The sequence below is a fragment of the Ylistrum balloti genome, unplaced genomic scaffold, assembly GCF_031769215.1.
Source record: "Ylistrum balloti isolate Yb309-2 unplaced genomic scaffold, AGI_CSIRO_Ybal_v1 Utg370286, whole genome shotgun sequence".
In the NCBI taxonomy this organism is placed as follows: Eukaryota; Metazoa; Mollusca; class Bivalvia; order Pectinida; family Pectinidae; genus Ylistrum; species Ylistrum balloti.
Genome location: NW_026782218.1, coordinates 45,138 through 67,962, shown reverse-complemented (window position 1 = coordinate 67,962; position 22,825 = coordinate 45,138). Strand labels below are relative to the sequence as shown.

At 37.1% G+C, this 22,825-nt stretch overlaps 2 protein-coding genes across 2 annotated transcripts; both read left to right on the top strand.

Moving 5' to 3' along the window:
- The first annotated feature begins 9,966 nt into the window (after nt 1–9,966).
- On the top strand, nt 9,967–13,088 carry LOC132552897 (uncharacterized). The gene is made up of 5 exons (XM_060217094.1): nt 9,967–10,602; nt 10,812–11,553; nt 12,217–12,413; nt 12,740–13,015; nt 13,062–13,088. Exons 1-5 carry the CDS (start codon nt 9,967–9,969, stop codon nt 13,086–13,088), a joined length of 1,878 nt encoding a protein of 625 aa, XP_060073077.1.
- An 869-nt stretch (nt 13,089–13,957) lies between these two features.
- LOC132552908 (uncharacterized) lies at nt 13,958–14,335 on the top strand. Its single transcript, XM_060217108.1, has one exon. It carries the CDS (start codon nt 13,958–13,960, stop codon nt 14,333–14,335), a length of 378 nt encoding a protein of 125 aa, XP_060073091.1.
- Nucleotides 14,336–22,825: the final 8,490 nt, after the last annotated feature.

The following is a 22,825-nucleotide window of genomic DNA, read 5'->3' as shown; positions in this document are numbered from 1 at the left end:
TATATTAACAAAATCAACTTCTGTCTTATACTATTGTTTAATTTCAAAAGGGAATAAAAATTATGATTGAAGTGACGTGGATCAATATAATGGCGAATTAAAGCGCAAGTCAACCGTAACATCACTATTTCTTGATTACTCTTAATTCATATCTCCACTAACTGTTAAACAAGTACAAGCAGAATTACCATTAAGCTAGACTTATCCACGAATTTTTTTGTAAACCACGAAAATCAATTCCCCCGAAAACATGAGTGATTTAATATTTGATATCATGGTTGTATTTTCACATTAAAATTGTATACCCTGACGCTGACATGTTTCATGTTATCGGAACAAGGGCAATGGCTTGGAAAAGGTTGCATGTTGCGTTACACACGATTAAGTATGATATCTGTATCATTGATCATTGTGCATTGTTATAGTATTCTTTCCCCACATCTATCGATTTAAAAGTGGAAACGCTTCAGTATGCATCATTGCCTTATTTTGAAATCGAACCATGACGTGACCACTGGGGAAATGAGTAATGTATAGAAAACAAATAAAAGAAATAAAATATTCCGAGTTTATAAAAAATCCTTTATCGATAACGAAATGAATTTAAACTGTAAATGTTATATCTAATCAATATTTATGTCGAATTTTCATATGACAATCATTTTGTATTTACAATTGAAAAGAATGTGGAATCCCTAATCATCACAATCTATTTTTGTGTTCAATGAACCGATTTAGTGGGTGAGCTATTTACCACACTTGGATGAATTAATTTATCATTTGTTTTTATCATCACGTGAGGGATTTACAATATGTACACTTTGATATTGTTTTCACCATCAGACAGAAAATATGTGCAACACACACACCAGGATATTATTTTCTGTATCGGAGTTATTGCTATAAGTGGCTGTGGTGGTTTAATTTCATCGCCTAAAAAGCATTTTATGATAACATGACAAGCCAAACTGTCATTTATTCATATTGTAATGTATGCAATCGCGATGCCAAACAAGAACAAAGAGTCGCGACAAAGCATATCTAAACATCGACAATAACGGCGTGAATTCAATACTCCCAATTAATTATCCAAACCTGCCATGTTGACGACACGAAGAAATGAATGTTCCATGTTAGGTAATCAAATATCTGTGAAATGGATACCTAGAATAATGAATATGGTCCGTTAATTATTTGTACAAAGTAGCGCGAGCCTATGTAAATTGTGAGCCTGGTATACTTGGTGGTCTATGTGGTTACAGCGTGGAGCAGTAAATATCACTCCATTTCCTTTTCATTGTTAGAGATCAACGATATCTTAGTTACGTGTGTTCGACTTACTCCGTGCTTGTTTAAAAGTTAAATGTAAACCTCGAGATGTATTGCAATTTTCTACCACAAAATAAAGCTTACAATGAGGATGAGTTAGAATCCATGGTGCTATTCAGTTGCTTGTCCTTTTTTCAATCGTTGAGGTAGCAGGTTCTAGACACTGTTGGTGAACGTTTGGTCACTGCGATTTGCTCTCTTCCGGAACACCTGGTCTCATTGTTTTTATACTTATACTTTTTCAGGAGTCTCCGTGTAAATCTTTCTTTTGTTCATATCTTACCCTTGTTTAAGGAATTTGAGTTTGGATTATGATTAAGTTGAAATGTTGGTATTTTCTTGAGTTTTTGCCGTAACTTACATGCCGTGTTTAAATAGCGTTATAATTAAAGCTTACTTCACACGTACTTAACGCGTACTTCACATGTGCGTTCTTTTGAAATTAACAAACAAATGGAAATTAAGACATTTATTAAATTATGTGGACTGTACACCTCCCTTACTAGAATTTTATTTTGTTTCATTTCCTCAGTCGCCGCCTGCATGCAGGTTTCAAAATCCATACCCTTACTGTCTAGAATAAGGACTAAACATTTGTGTGAAGTATGTGGTTTTAATACTTCACTTTACAGGACCTAATTCGTAATGTTTTACTGTAAGCTGTTCTTGTATGTGTCATTGGTGTAGGGTTTAGATTGTAGACATAGATTGAAAGCGTTTCAACCAATACTCTTTAAAACAGGTGCCTCTGAAAGGATGGATGCCAATTTGATAAGACTTATCCTCTACAACGACTTTAACCTTCCACACATTAGACAAGGAGCGAAACATTGCCACTATTTCTTGTCTTTGGTATTACTGTCTATTTGAATACTTGAATATTTCCAAACTATTGAGATACAGAAAAGGCGAGCAAAAATGAAGACGAAGGTCTCACTTGGAGACATTAAAAAAAATGAAAAAATATTTTTCACATCTTGGTATATGCATTTCTCTTATCACTGTGACTTAAGGACAGAAAACCTGAACAAACCGTAGTTAAAATCGTAAGAAATCAATAACGTCAGACCTGCTGTAGAACATAATTGTTTCAATCAGAGAAGCCAAAAATGTATACAAAATTGTCATTTTCATGATGGTAAATTAAAGAACAAAAATTAAACGAATATGGAAAAATATTAATTTATGTTCGATATTTTTAAAATGATCACCCACCCCGATAACATATTGCAAAGAACACAAACATCTGTCGTAATTTCCAGATTCACATTGTGTTAACATCGAGACTTATAACACGAAGCCTATTTAAGGATATAAATAAATGAAGCCTTGTCGTGATTATTACCGCTAATGGTGGATGTTTTATAGTTATTGACAAAAATCGTTTCATTTGTTTGAAAATGTTTCATGCTTGAGGTATGATAGATATAACACTTATGCTATCTTTTCAATTTCAATCGATTGTTTTAATGTATGTTTATACTCATCAACCTAGGAATGATGAATTATCGGAGTGTGATATGCCTCAACAATCAGGCCATCAATTATACATTATGTAACACTATTTTACATATGATTGTACATTGTATCACAATATGATGGGTTAATTGGTTGATTTTCGATCTACATTAGGAAGGAATGGACGGATACAGACGGTCTGAATGTTCTCTCAAAGTGTTCCTACCCATCTTACTTATTGTCATATATATTGAAGGATTTAACTTTAACAAAATGACTGGTAAGTACAAATGTAATTACTGACCTACTTTCATGTGAAATATTTACACAATTTAAACAAATTTCCCCATTTTTATCACCCTTTTTAAAAACATATTACTTTGCATCCTTACACATACATAATACTATATTTTGTAGTGAAATTTTTTCGGGTTTTGAGTTTTAATATTTTTTTAGTAAAAATGTTAAGAATATGACACTAACATTAGACCGGAAGTAAGGCATTATCCATTATAACAGCAGTTCCAATGTGATCTTTATTTTTTGAATACTTCATATTCTTTGTTATATATCTATCAAAAATATTTTTCATTTATCTTAATGTTTAAAGATCATCGCCAGAACAAAATAGTTGGCTGTCATACTTTCAATATCCCTAAGCTACGAACAATAATGGTTTTTCGTAGTTTTTGTTTGGGAAATGTTTGATAAAGTTTGTTTTGTGTTCAAATTGGTGCGACAACTTAGAGTTGTATAAGCAAGACTTCAAACGTTATATAAGAGTTAGTCAATGCAAAATGCATTCAGTGAATCCGTGCAACTGCGTAACAGAACCACGGGATTCAACCTATTACAGCATACTGACAAGGTAGCAACTATCATACAAAACATGTTTTGAATCGCAAAATTAACCATATCTGCTTCTTAATGTGCAACAAATGCTTAATTTAAAAGCATCTTTCAACATCTCGGAGTCAAACAATGAGTTAAACTGTAGCATACAGCTGTTTCGTCCCCTAGGATTCGTCAGTGGTGCTAAGGGCCTAAATTTTGAAACCTATGAGGCGACTGAAGAAATCAAAAACATCGGGAGAAATATGAATATTTAATGAGGATGTGCACCGTCCCCATGGATCGATAAATGTGATCTATCTCATATCAACATTGTAACAGAACGTTTAGTACATGTGTATAGTCCATATCGTACTGGATTTAAACTGTCCTGTAGTGTAGGGTTAGTCAACCAGCAACAATATATGGTAGACACTGCGGGTGGACTATTTATTGGATAGATTGATTTCAAACAAAGCCTTTATGGTACTTCAGTTGTTGCAAATTCTTCAAACCAGAACGAAAAACAAAACGAATAAATAAATGAATAAATAAAACAAAAGAAAATAAAAACGAATAGTCAGTTACCGAGTTATATTTATTCCTATCATTGAATACAACTTTTTTTTGTACCTGAGATTTCTTCCATCATCGCTCTTTCACTATAATTTGTATTTTGCTGTATATTTATTTTTTCTTTCTATTTGTTCCTAATATTCAATAACTTTTAAAATCTCTTTAGCGTCTAGTATAGTCCACCAGTTTAAGATCACAGATAAATTTTCTGTTTGTGTAAGTATGACATTTTCATAAATCATAATTTATTTGTATTTTGTATGAATTTCTTCATATATATTGACAACATAATATGAATACCAGACTCCTTTATCTCATAAAAATTGTCGTTAATATGTAGAGCTCAAGTCATGTGTTACAACATAACTGTTTTGTCATGTCATATAGCCATGTCTTAAAATACCGTAATACACAACGTTATTGTGACGTCACAACTGGATGACGTCACATGATTGCCTCGGTAGTAAAAAGTACCGTCCGTGTCAAACCATTCCTAAAGAGAAATCCATATAGATTCTGGTTCTTAATAATTCTCAAATTATTTGATAAGTCACTCGCCGACAGATCAAATTAATAAATTCCTGTAAAATTCTTTTTTTTCTTTTACATCCATTTGAAATATCACTGACAGAAATGAAAAATATAATATATGAAAGGCGTGTGGGGCACCTGTTATTTTTTTTATTTCTTCGTTAGTTATTCAGAAATATGAATATTTCCTGTGTAATAGTCCTAGAAGAACAAAACAGCTGTATGATGCAGTTTGATTCATTGTTTGGGTCTACCGTATCTAATTATCAAAAGGTGCTATTTACGTGTGCGTCTTTTGTACAATATTTTAGCGGTTTGGCTGTTTGTTTTCATTCACTGCATTGAATTTAATTTAAAATTTCCTTTTGAATATCAAGAAGTATTATAGCTTTGTGACTTTAATGTATGTTGGTTAATTTCAGACCAAAGTACCAGTGAAGACTCCGAAACCTTGGCCAGTACATCTGTGACACCAGACACTTACACAACAGGTCATACTACATTTACAGTATATGACAGTGATTTCGAAAGTCAAACCACTCCAATTTCCGTCGGTGGTGTGGCAGTGACTAAAACAGAAGACAGCATGATATCGTCTAACATTAAGACGTTGCCACATTACCCCTTGTACAGTATGTCTGATCCTGTACCCAGCAGGACTTCAACATCCCCAGATTCTTCAACGGAAAGCAATACTCTGTTTGTATCATCGGGAATCTATTCTAGCTTTCAAACATCTGTGGACAAAAGTTATACAATACGAACCACGCCCTCATTGAGTGGAAATGTGGCATATTCTAGGATATATACCGCAAGTCATACCCAGTTAAAGGCAAACTCAGAGTCAGTCCTGGATACAAAACCGGGTAAGCGTCATACCTCAATACGTTATTGTAAATCGGTCATAAGAAATGGACTTGATGTCTCGTGAGGTCACACTGATGTTTATCAAGAAATCGCTGCGGATCATGTCAATCATAGAGATTTTCAGGGTGAAGACATATGATAATGAATTATTTAAGACATTGGCATTTGTTTAAATAATGAGAAATCATACAGCAAAATGAACAAATTCCAAACGTTCTATTTTGGATTATATAAGTATTAAAGTAACAGCGCATTAACGGTAGCGTGACATCACTATTGAAAACGTAAAATTAATATACTGTAAAATTTTACAAGTGCTCCATTTTCGTTTTTTGTTTGTTTGTTTGTTTTTTGGATACTTGATTACACGTGGCATTACTTTCTTGGATTGATCAAGGTTTACATGGCGAGTGGCATAGACAAAGCAGAAGACGCTTACTCTTCCAGAACACTTTGTCACATTCTCCTTCTGTACTTATACTTTGTTTGTCGTGTTCTCAATCCGTGCTTTGTTTCTATGGTTCATATTTTCCCTAGTTCTATTGAATTTGAGTTTGGATTATAATCATGTTTACATGTTGGTATTTTCTTGTTGTTGTCGTGAATTAAGAGTACCAAGAAATCAATGAAAATAAATGCCCCACGAAAATTGATGGTTTTAAAGTGTTTAATTTTGTGTATTGATTTGGTAATGTTTGGTGTACGCGCTAGATTTACTTAATATTTATCACATCAACTGTTCACACTTTAGTGAGAATCAATATTTACAAGTTTATACCATCGGAGTAAGATATCAAACAGTCATGTCAGCTATATCAACGTTTTTTTATTAACAAGTGACATTTCTTCTCTCTTCTTGTATAATGAGTACCTTAATCTGAAAAAATATCCGAAAATTTCCATTTAATGAACAAAGTCTCAGGTTTGCCTAATGTGATCGCATTTTGTTCGGCGTCGTCCATAGTTTGTTGTAAACTTTAAACATTTTCGACTTCTTCTGAAAATTTCAAGAACCGATTTCAAGGAAATTAAAAAGATACCTTCCATGGCTTAAGAAAAACAAAACTTGTAAATTATATTGTCCCCAACCCCGCGGGCTTGAGGGGTGGGACAAAACAGTGTCAAATTGTGTGAAAATTAAAAAAAAACTTTCTCCTGAAATCCAAGGTACTGTAGAATCAAGTACTCTTTATGGATGGAAAGGCCTTCAGATGCTTTGCAAAAAGTGTGAATTTCATGACCCCATTTTTACCTTAAAAGGGGGTAATGTTTACTATAGTTTATATAGGAAAATTATGTCTTTTAACATTATTTGTTTATTTTCTGTTGGAAATAGTTAACCTGGTTAGAATTAGTTTAAGACTATCATTTAACGTTAGGCTTATATTGACCTCGGCTGATCTCTAGGGGCTGTTGGGCGGGGCCAAAAATGGGTCAAACGGACTGAAATTTCAAAAAATATTCTTGTTAAATCTCAGGTATGGTTGAGTACTCTCAAGTACTCTTCTTGGATGGCAGTATCTTACGATGCTTTAGAAAGATTGTAAATTACTTTATTCTCTGTAGGAAAATAATGTTTTAAGCATAATTTATTTATTTTCTTTAGAAATAGTTCAAATGTGGTTAGATTATTATATTGGTATAACCTGATAATTTGATTAGATGCACATATTGACCTTGACTGACCCCCAAGGGCTAATGGGCGGTGCTAAAAAATGGTTCAGATTGACTGAAATTTCAACGGTGTCCAACTTCCTGGAACGATTTTATATACCGTAGGAAAATTCAAATCTTGAATGTAATTTCTTTTAATTCAAACTTAGTTAGGATCCTTAGCAAAGAACAACAGTTAATGTATACACAATTTACATTTGCATTATGTGTATAATATGGATAAAGTTATATGACTTTTTTAAACAAAGTCATTTCTATGACATGTTACAAGACGCATTATGACGTAGGTGACCATTAACGCACGTGCGCCTCTTGTTATCGAAATATTTTGTTTTCTGATTTTAAGAAAATAACCTGTTTTTTTGTGAATCAGTAAATTTCTTTTTTAAATATTTTCAGTTTTGCGAGGACAAAAGTTTATTTCTTATGAATTTTGTACGGTGGACAACTGAACGCTGTGTTATATGTTTGATAGAAATCTATTTGATATGTTCACGATGCTTTGATGTCTATAGTTTGATCTATAGTTGCTGGATACAAGGATATTAAAACAAAGCACGAATTTATTTATTTACATTTCATATTTCAGAAACTTCAATAAGCAGAGGGCTAACAGCCATACAAACGACAGCTAAGTATATATCAGAAACACACACAGAAAGCATGAAGTTAGAACAACATAGATCCATATTTCAGGAAAATGAAAAACAAAAAATATTGACTGATTTAAAATCGTTAGAGCCAGCTACAACAAACACTCAACTTGGTAACACCGTCAAACATGCTATAACACAACGAACGACAACAACAAATACTGAAACACATGCTACATTGAAAACTACAGATACAACCGTCTCACCAACAACTACAGATCCATCCGTCTCACCAACAACTACAGGTACATCCGTCTCACCAACAACCACAGACACATCCGTCTCATCAACAACTACAGACACATCCGTCTCACCAACAACCACAGACACATCCGTCTCACCAACAACCACAGATACATCCGTCTCATCAACAACTACAGACACATCCGTCTCACCAACAACCACAGACACATCCGTCTCACCAACAACTACAGGTACATCCGTCTCACCAACAACTACAGATACATCCGTCTCACCAACAACCACAGACACATCCGTCTCACCAACAACTACAGACACATCCGTCTCACCAACAACTACATATACATCCGTCTCGCCAACAACTACAGATATATCCGTCTCACCAACAACCACAGATACATCCGTCTCACCAACAACCACAGATACATCCGTCTCACCAACAACTACAGATATATCCGTTTCCCAAACAGCCACAGATACATATGACACAGTAGCAACCACAAATACAGACGTCGCAGTAACATTTACCGATTCATCTGCCACACCGAATGCTTCAGATACATCCGTCTCACCAACAATCACAGATACATCTGTCTCACCAACAACTACAGACACATCCGTCTCACCAACAACTACAGACAAATCCGTCTCACCAACAACTACAGACACATCCGTCTCACCAACAACTACATATGCATCCGTCTCACCATCAATTATAGAGACATCGGTCTCACCGACACCTGCAGACTCATCCGTCCCACCAACAACAACAGAAACATCAGTCTCATCAACAACTACAGAAACTTCCGTCTCAACAACAATTGCAAAAACATCCGTCTCATCAACAACTATTGACACCAACGTTTCAAAAATATCTACTGATACACATGTTTCACCAAAAACTACTGATATCAACGTCACACCAACAACTAAGTATACATTTATTTCAGTAAAACCTGCCGAAACGTTACTCTCTCCTACAATTGCAGACACTTTTGCTACATTTCCAACTATAGATACAAATACAGAGACATCCGACTCACCAACAACAACAGATACATCCGTTTCAGCAACAACTACAGATACATCCGTCTCACCAACAACCACAGATACATCCGTGTCACAAACAACCACAGACACATCCGTCTCACAAACAACCATAGATACATCCGTCTCACCAACAACTACAGACACATCCGTCTCACCAACAACCACAGACACATCCATCTCTCCAACAACTACAGGTACATCCGTCTCACCAACAACCACAGACACATCTGTCTCACCAACAACTACAGATATATCCGTCTCACCAACAACCACAGATACATCCGTCTCACCAACAACTACAGACACATCCGTCTCACCAACAACCACAGACACATCCATCTCTCCAACAACTACAGGTACATCCGTCTCACCAACAACCACAGACACATCTGTCTCACCAACAACTATTATCAACCAACAACTACATATGCATCCGTCTCACCAACAACTACAGATAAATCCGTCTCACAAACAACCACAGACACATCCGTCTCTCCAACAACTACAGATCCATCCGTCTCACCAACAACCACAGACACATCCATCTCTCCAACAACTACAGGTACATCCGTCTCACCAACAACCACACACACATCTGTCTCACCAACAACTACAGATATATCCGTCTCACCAACAACCACAGATACATCCGTCTCACCAACAACCACAGATACATCCGTCTCACCAACAACTACAGATATATCCGTTTCCCAAACAGCCACAGATACATATGACACAGTAGCAACCACAAATACAGACGTCGCAGTAACATTTACCGATTCATCTGCCACACCAAATGCTTCAGATACATCCGTCTCACCAACAATCACAGATACATCCGTCTTACGAACAACTACAGACACATCCGTCTCGCCAACAACTACAGATACATCCGTCTCACCAACAACTACAGACACATCCGTCTCATCAACAACTACATATACATCCGTCTCACCAACAACCACAGACACATCCGTCTCACCAACAACCACAGACACATCCGTCTCACCATCAACTACAGATACATCCGTCTCACCAACAACTACAGACACATCCGTCTCATCAACAACTACATATACATCCGTCTCACCAACAACTGCAAATCACCAACAACTCATCCGTCTCACCAACAACTACAGAGACATCCGTGTCACCAACAACTACTGATACATCCGTCTCACCAACAACTACTGATGCATCTGTCTCAGCAACAACTATAGAGACATCCGTCTCACCATCAATCACAGATACATCCGTCTCACAAACAACCACAGATACATCCATCTCACTAACAACTATAGAGACATCCGTCTCATCAACAACTACAGAACACATCCGTCTCACCAACAACTACAAACAAACAACTACAGAGACATCCGTCTCACCAACGAGCACGGAAACATCCGTTTCATCAGCAACTATAGAGACATCCGTCTCACCAACAACTACAGAGACATCCGTCTCACCAACAACTACAGAGACATCCGTCTCACCAACAACTACTGATACATCCGTCTCACCAACAACTACAGAGACATCCGTCTCACCAACAACTACAGAGACATCCGTCTCACCAACAACTACAGATACATCCGTCTCACCAACAACAACATACAGACATCCGTCTCACATCAACTACAGTCTCACAACAAAAACTACAGAGACATCCGTCTCACAAACAAGTACAGATACATCCGTCTCACCAACAACTATAGAGCCATCGGTCTCACCAACAACTACAGATACATCAGTCTCATTAACAACTCCAGAGACATCCTTCTCACCAACAACCACAGATACATCCGTCTCAACAACAACTGCAGACACATCCGTCTCACCATCAACCACAGATACATCAGTATCACAAACAACTACAGAGACCTCCGTCTCACCAACAACCACAGATACATCCGTCTCACATCCGTCTCACCAACAACTACAGAAACATCCGTCTCAGATAACATCCGTCTCACCAACAACTACAGATACAAACGACTCACCAACAACTACAGACACATCCATCTCACCAACAACCACAGATACATCCGTCAAACAAACATATACAGATACATCCGTCTCACCAACAACCACAGAAACATCCGATCATCAACAACTACAAGAGACAACCACAGATACATCCGTCTCATCAACAACTACAAATACATCGCTTTCACAAACAACCACAGATACATCCGTCACACAAACAACCACAGATACATCCGTCTCACAAACATATACAGATACATCTGTCTCACCAACAACCACAGAGACATTCGTCTCACAAACAACCACGGAGACATCCGTCTCACCAACAACCACAGAAACATCCATCTTATCAACAACTTCAGAGACATCCGTCTCACCAACAACTACAGAGACATCCGTCTCACCAACAACTACTGATACTTCCGTCTCACCAACAACTACAGACACATCCGTCTCACCAACAACCACAGATACATTCGTCTCAACAACAACCACAGATACATCCGTCTCACCAACAACTACAGACACATCCGTCTCACCATCAACCACAGATACATCCGTCTCATCAACAACTACAAAAATATCGCTCTCACCAACAACCACAGATACATCCGTCTCACAAACATATACAGATACATCTGTCTCACCAACAACCACAGAGACATTATCCAACTCTCACCAACAACATCTGTCTCACCAACAACTAAAGAGACATCAGTCTCACCAACAACTACAGATACATCCGTCTCACCAACAACCACAGATACATCCGTCTCACCAACAACTAAAGAGACATCCGTCTCACCAACAACTACAGAGACATCAGTCTCACCAACAACCACAGAGACATTCGTCTCACAAACAACCACAGAGACATCCGTCTTATCAACAACTTCAGAGACATCCGTCTTACAAACAACTACAAATACATCGCTCTCACCAACAACCACAGATACATCCGTCTTTCCAACAACTACAGAGACATTCGTCTCACCAACAAATACAGACACCTCCGTCTCACCAACAACCACAGAAACATCCGTCTTATCAACAACTTCAGAGACAGTCGTCTCACAAACAACCACGGAGACATCCGTCTCACCAACAACCACAGAAACATCCATCTTATCAACAACTTCAGAGACATCCGTCTCACCAACAACTACAGAGACATCCGTCTCACCAACAACCACAGATACATCCGTCTCACCAACAACCACAGAAACATCCATCTTATCAACAACTTCAGAGACATCCGTCTCACCAACAACTACAGAGACATCCGTCTCACCAACAACTACAGAGACATCCGCCTCACCAACAACCACAGATGCATCCGTCTCACCAACAACCACCGATACATCCGTCTCACCAACAACTACAGAAACCTCCGTCTCATCAACAACTACAGAGACATCCAACTCACAACAACTATCTACTCACAACAAATCCGTCTCACCAACAACTACAGATACATCATCGTCTCACCAACAATTACAGACACATCCATCTCAACAACAACCACCGATACATCCGTCTCACCAACAAATAAAGACACATCCGTCTCACCATCAACTATAGAGACATCGGTCTCATCGACAACTACAGACTCATCCGTCCCACCAACAACAACAGAGACATCAGTCTTACCAACAACTTCAGAGACATTCGTCTCACAAACAACCACAGAAACATCCGTCTTATCAACAACTTCATGGACATCCGTCTCACCAACAACTACAGAGACATCCGTGTCACTAACAACTACTGATACATCCGTCTCACCAACAACTACTGATGCATCCGTCTCAGCAACAACTATAGAGACATCCGTCTCACCAACAACTACTGAGACATCCGTCTCACCAACAACTACTGATACATCCGTCTCACCAACAACTACAGATACATCCGACTTACCAACATCTGTAGAGCCATCTTTCTCACCAACAAATACAGACAAATCCATCTCACCGACATCTGTAGAGCCATCTTTCTCACCAACAAATACAGACACATCCATCTCACCAACATATGTAGAGCCATCTTTCTCACCAACAACTACAGATACATCCGACTCACCAACATCTGTAGAGCCATCTTTCTCACCAACAATTGCAGATACATCAGCCTCACCAACAAATACAGACACATCCATCTCACCAACATCTGTAGAGCCATCCAACAAATACAGACACATTCTCTCACCAACAACTACAGATACATCAGCCTCACCAACATCTGTAGAGCCATCTTTCTCACCAACAATTGCAGATACATCAGCCTCACCAACAAATACAGACACATCCATCTCACTTACATCTGTAGAGCCATCTTTCTCACCAACAAATACAGACACATCCATCTCACCGACATCTGTAGAGCCATCTTTCTCACCAACAAATACAGACACATCCATCTCACCAACATCTGTAGAGCCATCTTTCTCACCAACAAATACAGATACATCCGACTCACCAACATCTATAGAGCCATCTTTCTCACCAACAACTGCAGATACATCAGCCTCACCAACAAATACAGACACATCCATCTCACCAACATCTATAGAGCCATCTTTCTCACCAACAACTGCAGATACATCAGCCTCACCAACAAATACAGACACATCCATCTCACCAACAACTACTGATGCATCCGTCTCACCAACAACTACAGAGACATCCGTCTCACCAACAACTACAGAGACATCCGTCTCACCAACAACTACAGAGACATCCGTCTCACCAAGTATTCAATCATCCACCCTAAACCCTAAATGCTTTGCTACATCTTCAACGATGCCAATCAAGACGATCGTGGAGCCGTCATCTTGTAGACGAGGCCAGAAATGTCCTTGTAGACGCTTGCCACGGAAGAAATCGACTAACCTGACAATGGTGGCTGTGAAACAAGAGATGGAGAAAACAAAAGAACAACTCAGTGTAAAAAAATCAGCCTTGTCATCAACTGTTCGTAAAAAGACGAGTGCTTCTGACTCTCGAACCTCTGCTTCTCTTGTCGGATATACTGGCGCATTAATTTTACTCTCACTCGCTCTAATAGTTGTTATACAAGACATTATCAGTTTTATTAAATCACCCGACAAGTATTCAAAGCCGAGGAAAAAGAAAAAAGTTCGGAAAAAGAGGAGGGATAAATTGATCGTATCAGTGTAAAGAGCAGTTTGTAAAGCAACTGAATGTCTTGGACGTTTCAGATATAATACTGAATTACTACAGAAATGAATGAAACTGAACAGGACACACGTCAACACATATCATTCACTGATAATAACTATAGGTTTTAATTATTGATAATGTTAATATTTCACAACCTTACAACTGTATAAAAGATAACATCTCTAAGGACGATAGAAGTTATATTTAAAGACTTTCTGAATTTTCACGCCCAAAACACAGTAAAATAGACATGGACTTGAGCAAATTGATTAACATTCGCCTTTGATGGTTGTAAAAAATAAATTCTTTAAAATCAGAATGTAATGATACCAATATTAGATTGTGTCTGTTCTGCATTAAACCAAAGCTACTTAGACCAGGAATCTATTGTTTAATGTTTCAACCCCGATAACTTCTAGTTTGTGGTTCGCTAAACTTTGTGATTATTATTAGTAATTCTACCTCAAACAACAACATCATCGACGACAACAACAACAACAACAACTTATGTTAATAGTAAATATAACATAGGTTGAGCACCTGGGACTTATACCCAACAGAAGTTACTACATGTAACAGTGTAACACTGTAGACGGTGATCAATGGGGTCACATGTACAGGGAACATCTCACTGAGGAATAGACAGAAGTTACTACATGTAACAGTGTAACAGTACACTGTAGACGGTGATCAATGGGATCACGTCTACAGGGAACCTCTCACTGAGGAACAGACAGAAGTTACTACATGTAACAGTACACTGTAGACGGTGATCAATGGGGTCACATCTACAGGGAACCTCTCACTGAGGGACAGACAGAAGTTACTACATGTAACAGTGTAACAGTACACTGTAGACGGTGATCAATGGGGTCACATCTACAGGGAACCTCTCACTGAGGAATAGACAGAAGTTACTACATGTAACAGTACACTGTAGACGGTGATCAATGGGGTCACGTCTACAGGGAACCTCTCACTGAGGGACAGACAGAAGTTACTACATGTAACAGTGTAACACTGTAGACGGTGATCAATGGGGTCACATGTACAGGGAACATCTCACTGAGGAATAGACAGAAGTTACTACATGTAACAGTGTAACACACTGTAGACGGTGATCAATGGGGTCACGTCTACAGGGAACCTCTCACTGAGGAACAGACAGAAGTTACTACATGTAACAGTGTAACAGTACACTGTAGACGGTGATCAATGGGGTCACGTCTACAGGGAACCTCTCACTGAGGAATAGACAGAAGTTACTACATGTAACAGTACACTGTAGACGGTGATCAATGGGGTCACATCTACAGGGAACCTCTCACTGAGGAATAGACAGAAGTTACTACATGTAACAGTGTAACAGTACACTATAGACGGTGATCAATGGGGTCACATCTACAGGGAACCTCTCACTGAGGAATAGACAGAAGTTACTACATGTAACAGTGTAACAGTACACTGTAGACGGTGATCAATGGGGTCACATCTACAGGGAACCTCTCACTGAGGAATAGACAGAAGTTACTACATGTAACAGTGTAACAGTACACTGTAGACGGTGATCAATGGGGTCACATCTACAGGGAAACACGGTCCAGTCGTCTGCTTATCTGCTTTGTTGAAATTATTTATTTACAGCACGTTTGCTGATTTCAACAGGAACGGTCATAATTGTATATGAACACGCTAATTGGTAACCACGCAATTTTGTAAAAGAATACTAAAATGAGCAATATATATTCCACTAATTGTTCACATGGTATCAGCACTTTACGTCAATAAGTATTACTATGTTCCAACGAGTTCATCCATTGTTTCAAACATACTATCTACAGCTCACGGTCCAATTAATTTTGTTCTATTGTCACACATCTATATATTACAGTTAGGTTTATTTTTGGAAGGAGTATGTTTTCACACAGCACCGACATTAAACGATAGAACCACAAAAAATACCACGGATAGATAGTACCACGAAAAGGACAACGGATAGTACAACAGATAGATAGTACCACGGATAGATAGTACCACAGATAGATAGTACCACAGATAGATAGCACCACAGATAGATAGTACCACGGATAGATATTACCACGGATAGATAGTACCACAGATAGATAGTACCACAGATAGATAGCACCACAGATAGATAGTACCACAGATAGATAGCACCACAGATAGATAGTAACACAGATAGATATTACCACAGATAGATAGCACCACAGATAGATAGTACCACAGATAGATAGTAACACAGATAGATAGTACCACAGATAGATAGCACCACAGATAGATAGTACCACAGATAGATAGTAACACAGATAGATAGTACCACAGATAGATAGCACCACAGATAGATAGTACCACAGATAGATAGTACCACGGATAGATAGTACCACAAATAGATAGTACCACAGATAGATAGTACCACAGATAGATAGTACCACGGATAGATAATACCACAGATAGATAGTACCACAGATAGATAGTAATACAGATAGATACTAACACAGATAGATAGTACCACGGATAGATAGTACCACGGATAGATAGCACCACAGATAGATAGTAACACAGATAGATAGTACCACGGATAGATAGTACCATGGATAGATATTACCACAGATAGATAGTACCACGGATAGATAGCACCACAGGTAGATAGTACCACACAGATAGATATTACCACAGATAGATATTACCACAGATAGATAGTACCACAGATAGATAGTACCACGGATAGATAGTACCACGGATAGATAGTACCACGGATAGATAGTACCACAGATATATAGTACCACAAATAGATAGTACCACAAATAGATAGTAACACAGATAGATATTACCACAGATAGATAGTACCACAAATAGATAGTACCACAAATAGATAGTAACACAGATAGATAGTACCACAAATAGATAGTAACACAAATAGATAGTACCACAAATAGATAGTACCACAGATAGATAGTAACACAGATAGATAGTACCACGGATAGATAGTACCATGGATAGATATTACCACAGATAGATAGTACCACGGATAGATAGCACCACAGGTAGATAGTACCATGGATAGATATTACCACAGATAGATATTACCACAGATAGATAGTACCACAGATAGATAGTACCACGGATAGATAGTACCACAGATAGATAGTACCACAAATAGATAGTACCACAAATAGATAGTAACACAAATAGATAGTACCACAAATAGATAGTACCACAAATAGATAGTACCACGGATAGATAGTACCATGGATAGATATTACCACAGATAGATATTACCACAGATAGATAGTAACACAAATAGATAGTACCACAGATAGATAGTACCACAAATAGATAGTACCACAAATAGATAGTAACACAGATAGATATTACCACAGATAGATAGTACCACGGATAGATAGTACCACGGATATATAGCACCACAGATAGATAGTAACACATGTACCACAGATAGATAGTACCACAAATAGATAGTACCACAAATAGATAGTAACACAGATAGATAGTACCACAAATAGATAGTAACACAGATAGATAGTACCACAAATAGATAGTACCACAAATAGATAGTACCACGGATAGATAGTACCACCGATAGATAGTACCACAGATAGATAGCACCACAGATAGATAGTAATACAGATAGATAGTACCACGGATAGATATTACCACAGATAGATAGTACCACCGATAGATAGTACCACAGATAGATAGCACCACAGATAGATAGTAACACAGATAGATAGTACCATGAATAGCACCACAGATAGATTGTACCACATGTACCACAGATAGATAGTACCACAGATAGATTGTACCACATGTACCACAGATAGATAGTACCACAGATAGATAGTACCACAGGTAGATAGTACCATGGATAGATATTACCACAGATAGATAGTACCAGAGATAGATAGCACCATGAATAGATATTACCACAAATAGATAGTACCACGGATAGATAGTACCATGGATAGAAAGTACCACAGATAAATAATACCACAGATAGATAGTACCACAGATAGATAGTACCACAGATAGATAGCACCACAGATAGACAGTACCACGAAAAGGACAACGGATAGTACCACAGATAGATAGTACCACGATATAGGATTCAATCTAATTATTGGTGGATAATATTATCATGATGATAAAGGTTAACAAGCTTTAAAAACCCTGAAAAATCTTGCAGTGAAAATTTTGTTCAAGGATAAATTTACTGAACATATTGGTGACATGAGGTCCCAGAGGTGTTCCGCACCATTTGATCATCTTTATTGGTTTAGGCAATGTAAATTTATTTCTGTTTTCCCTTCGTCCTCATGTTCCCTTCGTCCTCATGTTCCCTTCTTCCTCATGTTCCCTTCATCCTCATGTTCCCTTCGTCCTCATGTTCCCTTCATCATTTGATAACAGCGGTATCCTTCACATGAATAATGAGAACTTTCTGAGAAATAACGACAACAAACTTCAACTATCCTAATTCAAGATGACCGCCTGTTGGCCATGCTGTTTCAGTGATCACTCTCAAAATTAACCTGATACAACTAGGGACTATCAGGTACATATACATTAAAGAGAACTATCCTTCCAGTGCTTCTCAAAAGTTAGCGATAATAATTTTCAATTTTCAAAAACTCAAGATGGCTGTTTGTTGGCTATTTAGCTTCACTAATCTGACTCAAAACTGAATGTTTACAATTTCGGAGCATTGGGAACGTACACATAATGTTCGAGAAAATATTACTCCATTACCTTTCAATACAGCGACAATAAACTTCAACTTTCAATCTCTAAGATGGCCGCCTTTCTGCCATATTGTTACATTGTTTTACTAATACTAAATCTTCCTTTCTCAGCACTGTATCTATACAGAACATGATCTAATCCATGCTTAGGTAATTACCCGAAATAACGTAAAGGCGTATTAATGTTATAATTGGTATTAATGTTATAATTGGTATTAATGCACATGAGAATTTGTGAAATCGGTTTGTGTTCTGTTGACCCCTAGAACCGCCAATGGCGTCAGTAAACAGAACTGATGGTTCTGGAAAATATTGACATTGTCTGTCCATATCGATATTTAAGTTACCACATTGTATTTGATCAATCACAATGACACGAGACGTTACCAGGAAGGGGAATATGTTTGGATCACCAGAATTTCCAGTACTCTCATCAAATAATCATATGATTGGTTGTGTACATTTATTAACATCATATATCAAACACTGTCAACTAGCTATAAAAGGACTTTTGTTATCACATATTTATATCCGCTGTCTCGTAAAACATCAATGTCTGCCTTTAATCATTGATAAACTGGCATGTTCAGAAAATCAATATGTGTTTCCATAATCTGTAACTGATATACACAGAGTGAAAAACTTCAGAATCTATTTTATTTATTTCATAAAATCACATACATCAGTAACACAAACCTGTATGTACACATCACACACCTGGGTCCTGTATGTAAATGAGACATCAGACAACATACCCTCCTTATGTTAACAATATACACCAACACAAGTCACAGTGAAACAGACATCCAAGCCAAATTATTCCATTTAAGTCTCAAAAACCTTATCATGTTGAGAGAAACCCAAAAGTATTGGACAGTTTGCCTTCGGACAGCAGATCACATTGAAAGTGAAGTTGATCAAAATCTCACCCTTAATATGAGTGAATCGTTAAAATATTTCAAAGTCGATAGTATTGAAGAAAAAAAAATGGGGATCCTTAATTATTTATTCGTTTTTATAAAGATTCTAAAATGTTCAGAAACCATGCCCATTATAAGGTGATCATCTTGATTAAGGTTAAACTAGTTTCTTAACTTTAAACAAATCAGATGTGTTGGAATGACAGGAAAGCACAAGAATTTTGGGTTTTTTTTTTTTTTACAAAACTGTTACTAACACTGTTTAGAGGTGTTAAAAATCCCACTGGTGTTAAGCAAGCCTCTCTAATTTTAGTCCTTTTTGTGACAATTCCAACTAAAATTCTTAAAACAGCCTTAACTGTGAAAAAATGACCATAGCGAAATCAAAGCTTGACCTGCATATCATTATAATACAACTACCTGTCACAATACAGTTGTATACATGTATGTGTAGAGAATTCAAAAGTGGAAATGAAAGTACATGTAAAGTGAAAGGGATGAAATGGCAGGAACACAATCAAAACGTTTCCTTCCCTCCATAGCAGTAAGGGATCAGTAATTTCCATAAAATTAAGAAACTCTGTGAATATCTAATTTCAAATCTTGCAGTAGTTTGTGTTGTTTGCAATCTTGAAGTCTTATTTTATTGACGAGGAAACAATACTATGGATAAGTTGTCAGTTAGAACACAGATAGTAGATCTGAATGTGACGTTTCAATGACTACACGGTCACCTTCATCAGACAAAATCACGTCACACTCAAATCTTCTACCGCTTGTGTTATGATAACTTATTTCCTAACGACATTACCAACATGAAGAAAATGTTCCGAAAAAAAAAACAAAATCAATTAGAGGTGCACAACACCAGCAATACTTGTTCATACCCGATCAAAAAGCCAATATTTCTTTTTAAAATACACCAGTTGATCTAAAAGTGAAATGAAGGTGGTAGGGTCCAAAGTCCTGATACTGTAAGGTCTATATTAAATACGGTATGGTACAAAAATAAACAAGACAGCTGAGAGAAGGGCATTGTTTTCTCACAGACACCATAAGGTATATACTTGAATACCTCGCAACCAAACTTTGCATATTGTCAAAAAGATGCAGTAAAGGAAACTATCCAGTGGGTTTTCCCCAGCATCTCTCTTCTTCCCCCTTAACAACATGTGTTGACAAGTATGTTAATCATGTTTAATTCAGACAAGAGCCTCAAGATGCCCGATTTGCTCATCTGTTCCGAAGTTTAAGTTCTATTCCAAAGCATGTTTCAATACAATAGCATGACCCACGACCTATTATTGGTTGAAAAGAAAAAGTTATGAACACATTTGACACCTATGACTTACAAGTGGGTCAATGTCCTTCATTTGAACAAACTTAACCTCAAAGTCTTCATCGAAGCATTATATTGGCCCAATATCATCTTTATGGGGCACTTGGTTATTGAAAAGTCATTTAAAGATTTTAATAAATCTACCCTCTGTTGCCTTCAAAAAGGCCAAGGTCATTCATTGGAACAAACTTGGTAGCCTTTATAAAACTGGCCTTACATCAGTACCCTGGACCTTTCAGTTATTGAGAAGTCGTCTCAACATTGTAACATTTTGACCCTTGTGATCATGAAAGTAAGCAAAGGTCAATCAAAAGTATTTATTTAATCAAATTTAATGGCCCTTTAGTCCAGCATACTTATTGACCAGATATCAGTACCTGGTTCCATATATAATAGAGAAGGCATTTGAAGATTTAAATATATTTAACCCCTGTGACCTTGAAAGTGGGTCAATGTCATTTATTTGAACAAACTTGGTAGACCTTCAATTTGGAGTTAAAGAAATGATTACTTTTGGAAGTAGGACCATGTGGATTAACCCTTATAGAAAGTGAATCCATTTCAGCATGTTTTACCCACATCGTTGACACGGAACAATGTTGAATTTTCTTTCATCAAAATGACAATCAAAAGCACTTAAGTTGAGTTTTCCTGTTTATCATGAAATACTTTATTTTTTCAAATATAAAATATTATAAAGTTAATTACATAAGAATGGTGGACATCTCTGCACCAAGTTATATAATAAACGTGACACATAAGTAAACAAGATTCGGTGGGGAGGAAAATATTTCATTGATAAATTATTCAATATTTAATCACCAAAAATATTATTTCATACATAAATAATAAGGTAATGAACACAATTAATAGAAGACAATAGGCAGTGTTTGAGATGTAACAGCTCTAACCAAGTCATGTGAATAATAAGTGGTTTCCCAGTGACAAAAGATAATAACAATTTATCATGATAAAAAACAGGAATTGTAAAGAAATTAGATCAAAGGAATAGTTATTTGACAATAAATAAATAAAGACAGAACCTCTAAATCAACACTGTATACATATTTAAATGTTAACATTGTCCATGTACAATGTACTATGATGCGAGTCTAGTTTTCTTTCTCCACCTTCCTACACTTGCTAGACTAACAGAAGTGTCTGTATTTGGACCACCTTTGCTTTAAGATGCCATAAAATAGACTGGTGACCTTGTTCTTTGGTCAGTTAACCACTTGTTTAATTACAAAATTTTCTTTTCCCTTTTGACGAACTGACCTTGATGTTTGGACTTTTGACTTTTGTGTAACTTTCCAAAATTAATATCTGCAATAAAAGACATAGCATATGTAACAATTGATGGTAGTGAAATCTCAGTATTATACCAAATATCACGTGTTAACATTTCAAATAATCTTTAACAATTAATTCATAGTCCAAATTAGAAATA